Below are 12,003 nucleotides of genomic sequence, written 5' to 3' on the forward strand. Positions count from 1 at the left end.
ACCGAGAGAGTTCTGGGAGAAGGTATTGTATTGTACTGCCACACTTATGTAGCGCTTACTACCCCTATGTGGGACGCTAAAGCGCTGCCTACAAGAGGAGAACGCTGCACCATGCACAGTGTGTAGCTCGAAGGGTGTTGTCTTTGTGTTGATCCTATGTGAGAAGTGTTTCCATGGTGTGTGTGATGACCATGGCTGCTTTGCAAAAATCTGAAATAGGAATATTCCTTAATAAAGCAGCAGTTCCTGCTTTACCTCTAGTGGCGGGCGCCTTAAGTTTAGCTGATAGGGTCTTGCTAGCTTTCTGATAGCACAAGAGGATGCAGAAAACTATTCATCGGGAGATGGGTTGTTTGGAAATGGCTAAACCCGTACAGACGGGACCATATTTGATAAACATCTGCTTCAATCTGCGGATGTCTCGTGTCTTATTGAGATAGAATTTCAAAACTCTTCTCACATCCAGGAAATGATGAGTAGAGGGATTCGGAAAGAATGTAGGTAAAGATATGGTCTGATTAACATGGGAATCCGAAAAAACCTTTGGGAGGAATTTTGGGTGAGTTCTCATAACCTCTTTGCTCGAGTGTAAGACTGTGAATGGTTCGTGAGAACACAGCGCTTGGATCTCGCTAACCCTACAGGTGAATGTAATCGCTACAAGGAAAGCTGTCTCCGAAGAAAGGTGTTGCAGGGGGCTCTGTGAATAGGCTCAAAGGGACCCTGCATAAGACAAGAGAGTACAATGTTAGGCTGTAAGGGAGGGGAAGGATGCCCAATGGGAGGGAAAACCTTCTTCAACCCTTCTAGAAAACCCTTGATGATGGAGATTTGGAAAAAAGAGGTCTGTGAAGGACATTTTCTGTAGGCAGTAAGGGTTGCCAGTTGAACCTTTATAGAAGAGAATTGCGAGACAGATTTGTCCAGATGGAGATAGTATGGAAGAATTACATCTTCCGGTCAAGATGTCGGATCCACATTCTCAGAGGAACGCCAAATGCAAAGCAAAATCTCTTTCACTCGAAGGCATATGAAGAACATGGAGATGGCCGCTTAGCCTCTCTGAGAACGTCCAAGCTGTGCTGACGTAGGTTCAAGTGTCTGTATTGCATTAGCTCAGGAGCCATGCCGCCAAATTCAAAGAGGAGAGTTTGGGATGTGCCATCTGACCTCCGAATTTTGCTACCAGGTCTGGTCTGCATAGCAGCTTGAGATGTGGGTGGACGGACAGGTGAAGTAGGTCGTGATCCACCATTGATGTGGCCACTCCAGGGCTAATAGGATCATCTTGGCTTTTGAGTGGAACAGCTTGATGAATACTAATGAAATCAGGGGAATTTGCAAAAAAGCGTAAAGAAATCTGCCTGATCAGTTGATCCATAGGAAACAAACAAACCAAATTGCCGGACAGTATAAGTTGGTAGACACAAGTACACACCTAGTACAATGAATTGCTAGGCTGACAAACCATTTGTGTTTAGTCACTTGTATTTTTATGAAAAAAGATTATGAAAAAATGCCTTGGCATCAAAGGATACACACCGCATTTACAGAGGTTCACAAGTACATTGAAAAAACCATAAACAATACATTGAGTCAAAACATACACATATAACAATTGTGATGACAATGAATATAGACAACTGTGTAGTGCCTCAAAGAATTCCCTTTGTTGAGGCACCAATCCTGGATGAAAATAAACAAGTGGACGGCCAAGGTGACAAACTAGCCTACTTGTTTTCACCACCGCTAGATACACATTAATTGATTTATCAAAATGGTGCAAAAAATAGGAAGACACAAAACTATGTAACAATGTAGAATTGTGTGTGAGTTATATTCCTATTGTGCCCTGATAGTTCAGTATCTGGGTGGAGCAGGACGCCGACGCGTTTCGAACCCGTTCAGTAGTTTAAGGGTTCTCCTCAGGACAAGGATTGGGGAGGTCGTTGTCGCTTATGCTGGAAATATCAGGATGCTACCTTGATGTTTAAAGTACAAGAACGTGTAGGGGATGCTGATGCGCCTAAAATCGATAGATGTGCCTTTGTTTGCAGGGTTTACTCGCGTTGTAAGTGTCTTTCCGCCTGGGTGCCTGATGTACAGCTCCGATTTACCCGTCCAAAATTTGCCGAACTACCGCGGCGGCTGCCGCTCGTGTTCGCGCATTGAATCTAAACCCTGCAAACAAAGGCACATCTTAAAGGCACAGTCTCTATGTTTTAACTAATATAATAACAGTCGATGGGGCTGCACTGTCCTGCTTTCCTTCATCTCTATGCTCTATTAAAAAAGGGTTTGTGAATGATATTTATGCTGTTACACTAAAACATCATAAAATTATACTCATATAATTCTCGTGGCCTCCTTTTTTAAGTACAAGATGAAGAATTGGGCCACTGTAGCCTTCTCCTATAGGCTGCACCGTCTTTTTCTTTCATAAGTGACTCTGCAGGCCTTGCCGGAGAATGGCGAACATCTACACTTAAGAAGATATATTGGAAAAAGGGCTCTGGAGTCCCCGCACGTGGGCGGGACTATTCAGTGCTTGTGACTATACGTGGAATTGAAAGCCCCCCCTTGGCCAGCGTCAAGTGTCAGAAATCCTCAGTTATTCTACTCCTGTTCAGTTGGTCATGGGTGGGTTATTGCTGCCGACGGGTACAATACTGAGTGGCAGGCATGGCTTGAAGCAGTTCTTATTTATGTGCGTGCAAGGGGGTCAAGCAGTTTAAGGGAATTACTAGGCAGCCTGCATGAACAACAATCAAAGCCTGACCTCTGAGCGTCTTGGTGCTAGTATTGGTGGAGGCCACAAGTGTTCCTATATTGAATTTTACAATCCACCCCTACTACCACCTCAGCCTTATGTAACTAACATTCCTTATTACGTCAGTGAGCACCTATGTGTGCACTCTAGCCCGCCCTACACACACTTCCCGTCCCCTAGTCTGACGCAAAAGTATGTACTCACTGTCTCCATGTGCGGCAGCTCCGCCAGGCGCTTGGACAGGCACTGCAGCTGGGTGTAGTACCACACCTTCTCCTTCTCCTCCTTCTCCATCTCACTCAGCAAGAAGCACCTGTGATGGGGGGAGAGGCATGAGACCCTGAAGAAACAGGCACTTGACTGAGGGGAGACAGGTACCCGTGTGAGAACCCGAAGAATACTAGACGGAGACCCAGAAGAAGAAAAACAGACAGGTACTGCACTGACACTCACGATAGACAGGTACTAGACTGAGACCCTCAAGAGGAGACAGGTACTAGACTGAGACCCTCAAGAGGAGACGGATTGGTGTCAGTACAACGCGGATTTTTACAACGCATTCCGTTACAACTGAATTTTTACAACGCAGGATCCATTACATCGGATGCCATTACAACGCATGGCATTACATAGCAGATGCTATTACAACGCATACCATTACATCGTAAGTATAGGTAAGTATACCTTTTTTTTAAAAATGTTATTAAGTTAATTTAATTAATTTAATTAAATTAATTTAATTAAAATACATTTTAAAATAGCCATTAATTTAATTTAATAAAATAATATCTATTTAATAAATGTAATTTTAATAAAAAAAGGAAATAATTTAATTTAATTAAAATAATGAAATTAATTTAATGTACATATTTTTATAATTAAAAATAAATTAAATTAATTGAAATAATGTATTTAATTTAATTAATTTAATTTAAAAATGTAATTAATGTAATAAAAATAATTTAATGTATTAAATATATTTTAATTAATTTAAAAATGGTAAATATAATTTAATTATCCCAAAACACAAACCTACCCCTGAACCCTACAATACCCCTGTACCCCAAAACCCAAACCCTGCCCTAAAACCTAAAAACACCCCTGTACCCCAAAACCCAAACCCTGCCCTAAAACCTAAAAACACCCCTGTACCCCAAAACCCAAAGCCTGCCCTAAAACCTAAAAACACCCCTGTACCCCAAAACCCAAACCCTACCCTAAAACCTAAAAACACCCCTGTACCCCAAAACCCAAACCCTGCCCTAAAACCTAAAAACACCCCTGTACCCCAAAACCCAAACCCTGCCCTAAAACCTAAAAACACCCCTGTACCCCAAAACCCAAACCCTGCCCTAAAACCTAAAAACACCCCTGTACCCCAAAACCCAAACCCTGCCCTAAAACCTAAAAACACCCCTGTACCCCAAAACCCAAACCCTGCCCTAAAACCTAAAAACACCCCTATACCCCAAAACCCAAACCCTACCCTAAAACTTAAAAACACCCCTGTACCCCAAAACCCAAACCCTGCCCTAAAACCTAAAAACACCCCTGTACCCCAAAACCCAAACCCTACCCTAAAACCTAAAAACACCCCTGTACCCCAAAACCCAAACCCTGCCCTAAAACCTAAAAACACCCCTGTACCCCAAAACCCAAACCCTGCCCTAAAACCTAAAAACACCCCTGTACCCCAAAACCCAAACCCTGCCCTAAAACCTAAAAACACCCATGTACCCCAAAATTACTTAAATTAATATATTTAATTTATAATATTTAAAAACATAAATAAATATTTTTGTTTATAATTAATAATAATTAAATCAATTATATAATATTAAATAAAATAAAAAAAATTATATACTTACCAATACTTACGATGTAATGGTATGCGTTGTAATAGCATCTGCTATGTAATGCCATGCGTTGTAATGGCATCCGATGTAATGGATCCTGCGTTGTAATAGCTGCGTTGTAACAGCATTACGACGTAAAAGTTGCGTTGTAAGTGTTACATACTGAGGAGACAGGTACTAGAGAGAGACCCTGAAGAAACAGGCACTTGACTGAGACCCTAGAGAGGAGACGGGTACTAGTGTGGGACCTTGAAGAATACTTGACGTAAACCCTGAAGAAGAGAAACAGACAGGTACTGCACTGACACTCTGGAGAGACAAGTACTAGACTGAGACCCTAGAGAGGAGACAGGTACTAGAGAGACACCCTGAAGAAACAGGCACTCAACTGAGACCCTAGAGAGGAGACGGGTACTAGTGTGGGACCTTGAAGAATTCTTGACGTAAACCCTGAAGAAGAGAAACAGACAGGTACTGCACTGACACTCTGGAGAGACAAGTACTAGACTGAGACCTTAGAGACGAGACAGGTACTAGAGAGAGACCCTGAAGAAACAGGCACTCAACTGATACCCTCAAGAGTGATGTGTTTTTTCTAGGACCCCGATCAATATTGTGACCTCATGCTCCTATACGGCTATAATCAATACATATCCCTAAAACGGCATAAAAATCAGAGCCATATTTCAGTAACTCGCCTCTGCAGTCCATGACAGTCCATGACACAGCAGAAGTCACTTCCTTAGATTCCTAGATAGCACACCGAGTTCTTTCGACATACCAAATCCCCAGCAACCTGGGAAAGCCCTGCTTGCTTTGTTTTGATTAGTAATAGAACCCCTGCGAGCACTGTAAGAACGGCCAGTTCTTAGTGACATCTTTATTGACGTCTTATGTCCAAAAACTTACGTCAAACTCAGCACCTTTCAGGTTTAAATATACCAACATTGCCTTAAGCAAGCACACGGTGGTGGTGAATACTGGAGCAGAACAGCTGTCCCCTTGCAGAGAGCTCAGCAGATGCGAGAAGCCCACGGACGCTGCCCCTCCTCCTTGACGCGCTGAGAAAGACGCTGTCTTTTCTCCTGCCGAGAAAATCCAGCTCCGGCGTTTCCAGCCTACCCTTGCGGGTGACTGGGATATCGGGTCCTGAGAGGAGATACCAGACCTCCTACATTCTATTCCAGAGGTACGGTGCTGACTAAACCCTTAGAGAGAATTTTTTAAACAAACTCTTGGTAAAACCAACTTAACTTAAATTGCTACTTGCTTACATCCTCCCATGTGGTAGGCTTAGGTCAGGTACACTGGGGTAGGCGTAGTTAGAAGCACCAGTTGAGGTTGTTAGCCAAATGTATATATGAATGTATATATTTTATTCATTTTAACTATCTTATGGCTAAGAAACCATATCAATGCTTTTACAGTATTATTTCGTAATACTCCTTTTACTGTACGCACTTTTTATAATAACAAGTCTTGCAATTTTGGCAATTCATTTCTCTTGCAAGAATAGGAAGACTGCTCAGTAAATAATATCTTTTATTGAAAACGCCCGTCTCTCTATTCTCTGGTGAAAGTAAATTTGCACAACTGACTGAGTGAAATAGCTGTCTATTGTTTCACACGACTCTAGAGATTGACTCTTATTCTGAGGAGCAAAGTTGTCATGTTTATGCGGTTGTCGGAAGCTGAATCCCTTCTTGTCTGAGCCAGGGAAGCTAATCACTTCCTATGCAGTCAAGAAAGTTTCCAGTGACCTCTGAGCTAGCTGGCGCAAACCTAAATTAAGTCTAACATAGTCAGTAGAGACCTAGAAGACCGCAGTCCTACGTCTACACTGCTGTTTATGTTATTCCAATGCGCAGGGCCTATAGGGAAAATAGGAACTACACTACATGGCGCCCAACGTTTGGTAAGGCGATAAAACTAACGCAAGACGTTAGAGTAACTCAGTCGTGCTTTTTCACACAGACCCTTTCTCCCGTAAGTACTCCAATAGACGTCTGGAGTGGGTGAAAGGTTAAAATCCGCCGGGACTTAGTAGGAAGAGATTCCTATGTAGAGTTTCTGGTTTAGTCAACGTTGAAGGATACAGTGTTCCAAAATATTGTGCACCTAATCTTTGTTTCCTTGTAAACCTGATCTGCAACAAGAAAACCTTTCTGACAGTAAAATGGGTGATGGAGAAAGGGATGCTACTATATTAGCAAATCAACTAATGGAGGACGACTCGAGTCTCCTACAGAATGACCGGGATGCAATCCTCATTCCGGTCAACATAAGAAAAACTATAACTTTAAAACTTATAGAAAACGGACTGACATCAAGAGGTGGTACAGTCATTTTCGTGATAGAGGCACACAAATATCGACAGACAGAGGTATTCTATTCTTGGATAAACTTACCAGCGGCAAACGCTACAACACACGAGTTCCACTATTACAAAATAGAGGAACCACCGGAAGAGTACGCTCCTTTCGAGAAGATTGAAATCCCATTAAAATACCAAGAGCACCTGCTCTGGTTTAAAGGCGCCCTAAAACATAATGATCACATTACCAGGCTCGGTCCACTAGGTAGACCAGGAGCAACGTGGCCGGTTCTAGCCAGCTACACACCACATCCAGACATTGAAAAAATGTCAAGAGAAGAACTTTTAGCACAGCTAAAATTATTAATTAAAATACACAGACAGTTAGTCCAATATGTAATGCGGACTGCAACAGTCCAAACAGCTGTTAATAGTCCTCAGCTAACCCCTCATCAGGGGAACACAAATAAAATTACACCACAAAACATACAATCATGTCTTGGAAAAACTCCCGCAAAACGGGAACAAATTCCTTTCTGGTTAGCACAGAAAATTACTCAAATAGAGGCAGTATTCCCGAATACTACCCCTATTGAGAAACACAGAATTCTGACTATCTGCCTTCCAATGGGGGTCGAACCACATGTGGAGGACTGTGACACTTGGGGAACAGTCTTTGCTTCCATTTACACAAAAACACATGGTGTTTCGTCCATGGCGGTAATACCAGATGTGCTAAAACAAATTCAGAATGAATACGGTCCAGAACCTGCTTTAACTCTTGGTATGAAATTACTGAAAGACTTCAAGCAGGTCTCGGCTATATTACTAGCCAACATAAAAGGAGAAGCAGCATCTGTGGCGATCTGCCAGAAATTGAAAGAAACAGATATAACAGATCAACCAATTGAGCTTGCCAGAATAATAGAAAAATGCTATGAAGAATTAGGTAGAGATAGTTTAGGTGGGAAACCAGTAAAACCCCAACTACTCGAAAATCCTGAAAAATGTGATTTATTAAAAATAATCTAAACACTCCTAAAAAGAGCTGGGATGGAAATAAACAATCCACTTCCAAAGAAAAAGTTTTCCAGTCCAGAGGAAGGTCTCCTCGGCGGAGGGAAAGAACTCCGACTCGAGAACACCAGTCTCCCCAGAGGGAGCACTCTGAAAAAAGATACAACCTTAGAAATAGGGATAACTTGAAAAAGCCTGATAGATATCAAAGTATTGATACACGTCCCTCTCGATCTTTTTCGCAGAAATCGGAAAGAAGAGGACGGTCAGACCCAAGGGAAGAGTACACCAAGTCCTAAGACAAGGAACCTGCTCAAAGTAAAAAATTACAATTTCCAAGGAAGAAGGTAGACAGTATTAGAGTAATCGAACATGCCGAGAATACTGAGGACACACCTGAAAAACGGAGAGTGGGCACAGACAATGCTAGACAGTGCAGCAGAAATCAGCATAGCTGTCAAGATCCTGATGAGTCATCTGGAGACAGTGGACACAAATGAATACATTCAAGTAGAAACTGCAGACACCAGAGTTAGCGAACCTCATAAGATATACGAAATAACACTGCGTATAGAGGGAGATAAGACTAGGAAAATAAGGGGTCTATTTTGGGATAACCTCTCAAAAGGCTATGACATCCTGCTAGCAGAGAAAGATTGGCTCCCAGAGTTTGTCAGGGAGTGCCCTCATGGCGAAGAAATGATTATGCCTGCCTTCTCGAATCACATTCCGATTCACATTAAATATATATATGCAAGGAAATGGGCAGTAGCCCAGGCACCAGCATTATATAAAAATCATGTAGGATGGGATGAGGACTCTCCTCCTCACAAAATCCAGTTAAAATGTCAACCAACTGCACAAACGCAGTACCCAATTAAGCAAAAAGCTAAAAAACAGGTCAGGGGGATTTTAGATCAACTTGAATACCAAGGGGTAATTGAAACATGCACCTCTAAAATGAACAATCCTTTGTTTCCTGTCTCCAAACCGAACGAATCGTATCATCTAGTCTTGGACTACAGACACCTTAACTCATGTTGCAAAACATTTGCAGTACAAAATTCGCATAGTGCTGCACTAATGAATAACATAGTTCACAAAAAATACAAAACAACATTAGACATATCTAATGGGTTCTTTTGTCAAAATATTGCACCAGAAAGCAGGTACTTGACCGCTTTCTCAATAATGGGGTCACAGAAAAATTTCTGTAGGCTCCCACAGGGATTCTAGAACAGCCCAGGACTATTCTCAGCCAGAGTAACAGAGTTACTACAAATGTATGATGATGAGGCATTATCTTATGTCGATGACATCTATCTCACAGACGACGACTTGGATACTCACTTGAAAAGAGTGAACACCATAATACTTGGGTTTGCAGCAGAGGGTTACAAATTCAACTTTAAAAAAGTCACGAATTGCCCATCTAAAAGTCTTATTTTTAGGATACGAATTATCAAGTGAAGGGAAAAGCCTAGCGGACAACTCCTTAGAGAAGTGTGCTGTACTTCAAGCACCGAAAACGCTAAAGAACTTACAATTGATTCTAGGCTTCCTGAATTTTGGAAGAACTTACATTCTAAACTATGCTGAGAGGGTTAAACCTCTCTACGAATTAATAAAACCTGATTTTAAACCAATCAACTGGACTCAAAAACACACAGAAATTTTGAGATCACTGCAAACAGACATGTTAGTTAAAACTAAATTAGAAACACGTGACAATACACGCAACCTTGTAATCCGGGTCATCCCAGGAAGATGCGGATTCACGTACCTGACCTCTAATGAGGGAGAAACAGTACCAATAGCTTACAAATCACATTTGTACACAAAAGCTGAAATAAAATTCAGTTCAACTGAAAAAATTCTAACTGCGGTTCAGACTGCTGTAGCAAAAGAAAGGGCCCTAGCACAAGGAAAACGAATAATAATCGTCACACCTATACCTGCTTTAGAAGCGGTAACTAAAGCGAGCATTCCAAATGCTAAAGCGCTGCATCCAAGATGGATCCAATGGGTTAATTCTCTTGCTGCAACAGACGTAGAGTATGAATTTGATCGTAATCTAAAGACACAGGAATTTTTACAATAGGAATATGAATGTCCTCTGCTAATCGAAATTCTGCCTTTAGAAGAATACGGAAGTATCATATATACAGACGGATCAGCACAACCCGCAGTTGGGGGTAAACAAGCTTACAGTGCTGCGTGCGTGATTGTTAAAGGTCGTTGGCACAAAGGAAAATTTAGACCACTGGTCACTAAGACGCAATCTCTAGGAGATTGTACAGCTCAGCGAGCTGAACTACTAGCATTTAAGATGGCGCTTGTAAATACCGATCGCAAATTCCCCACACTTATAGTGTGTGATTCATATTATTGCGTTCAATCCTATAATGAATACTTGCAGAATTGGGTTGAAAACGGGTTCAAAGATGCAAAAGGTGGCACAATCAAGCATAAAATGCTTTGGGAACAAGTAGTTCTTTTACAGAAGGAACTACAAAAGACTCACATGATACACACTCTGAGTCATCAACGTGATAGCGTTCACGTTGCAGGGAATTAATTGGCTGATGAAGCCGCGAAGGCAGCTGTGCAAACGGCTTCCGTAGCTGCTATCACCCGGTCAAAAACAAAAATAGACAGCGATATACTACAAGCTGTCAGTGCGTCAGTAAAAGATGATAGAAAGACACTCTCAAAAGGCTTTCCAGAAAAGTACTCATATTTAACAGATATGAATAATGTTCCTTTTGCTCGAATCCCTGGAGTGGGGGATAGAGTAATTCCAAACATGGAACACAGGTTAGGACTAATTACAGCGGCACGCGAAGGGCTTGCTTCTGCACACGCTGGTGTTTCCGCAACAATAGCATTATTAAAACAGAGATATTGGTGGCCTTGCATGAGAATACAAACTAAGAAATATGTACTAGAATGCGAAATATGCCAAAAAATGAAAGTATCAACAGTGAAACGACCAGCGCAGGCACCCCTTCTCATCTCAGATAAACCATTTGCATGTGTTTACCTGGACCACTGTGGTCCCCTACAAAGGGATGGCAACTATAAATATATCATGGTCGCAGTGGATTCCTGTACGAGATTCATATGGATGTGGCCCCAGCGCTTGGCTGACGCCAGAACTGTTATAAAAGATTTGCGAGTCTTTATCGGCACATACGCAATTGCCATGCTTCATTTTGACCAGGGTCCTGCTTTTAGCTCTCGAGCTTATAGGGAGGCCATGACCAGTATGGGCATTGGATTGCGATTCTCTTGTCCCTTCCATCCTGAGGGAAACGGGGTAGTGGAAAGAAAAAACCGAGACATAAAGCAATCTATAACGGCAAAGGTATTAGGTTCGGGTGATGGGTGGGTCCAACATTTAACAAGTGTCCAACGTAGTCTTAACAACTTGCCAAGAAATTCTCTACAAGGTTTCAGCCCGTACGAACTATTGTTCGGAACTAGAATGTATGTTCAGGACTTAGATAGTCTTGCTTCATTGGTAGAAGATAAGAATAAAGACTTTGACATCAAAGATCGTTTGGCTGTTTTACAGGACTTAAATGAAACAAGAAAAGCCCTGAGCAACATAAAGTTAAAGCAACAGCCAACCACCACTGAATACACACCACCTGTCCCAGCAAGACCTGTCTGGATTCCAAAGATTGGGGATCTGGTCAGAGAAAAAATTGCGGTGAAGAAGGAATTTGGGCCTTCTTACAGAAAAGCAGTACCTGTCTTAGCAATCAACGGAACAAGATCAGTAGTACTACTGCCCCTTGCTGGTAAAAAGGAGAACCGAGTTGTATCCATCGACCTGGTAAAACCACAATCATGTGGCCTATAATCAATAGCAGGCCCAGTGGACTCCCAAGAAGTAACAGAATACCCAAATTTGCTAGTATCCAAGAGGTTCAAACTGAAAGACTAATCACATTTGATAAACCTGCAGTGAATAAAAAAGGACTATGCAGAAATGCCATGGAACTTGTGCCTCTTGAAACCCAAATTGAAACAGTTCGTCA

General features: G+C 41.9%; 1 protein-coding gene across 1 annotated transcript in view; it reads right to left on the reverse strand.

Annotated features, from left to right (window-relative positions):
* APC2 (APC regulator of Wnt signaling pathway 2) overlaps positions 1-12,003 on the reverse strand; it is a 218,575-nt gene that overhangs the window by 98,268 nt on the left and 108,304 nt on the right. Inside the window, exon 5 of the mRNA XM_086946654.1 lies at positions 2,975-3,083. Within this exon, the coding sequence (XP_086802780.1) occupies positions 2,975-3,083 (109 nt within the window). The remainder of the gene's footprint in view (positions 1-2,974; positions 3,084-12,003) is intronic.

The sequence above is a fragment of the Lissotriton vulgaris genome, chromosome 12, assembly GCF_964263255.1.
Source record: "Lissotriton vulgaris chromosome 12, aLisVul1.2, whole genome shotgun sequence".
NCBI lineage: Eukaryota > Metazoa > Chordata > Amphibia > Caudata > Salamandridae > Lissotriton > Lissotriton vulgaris.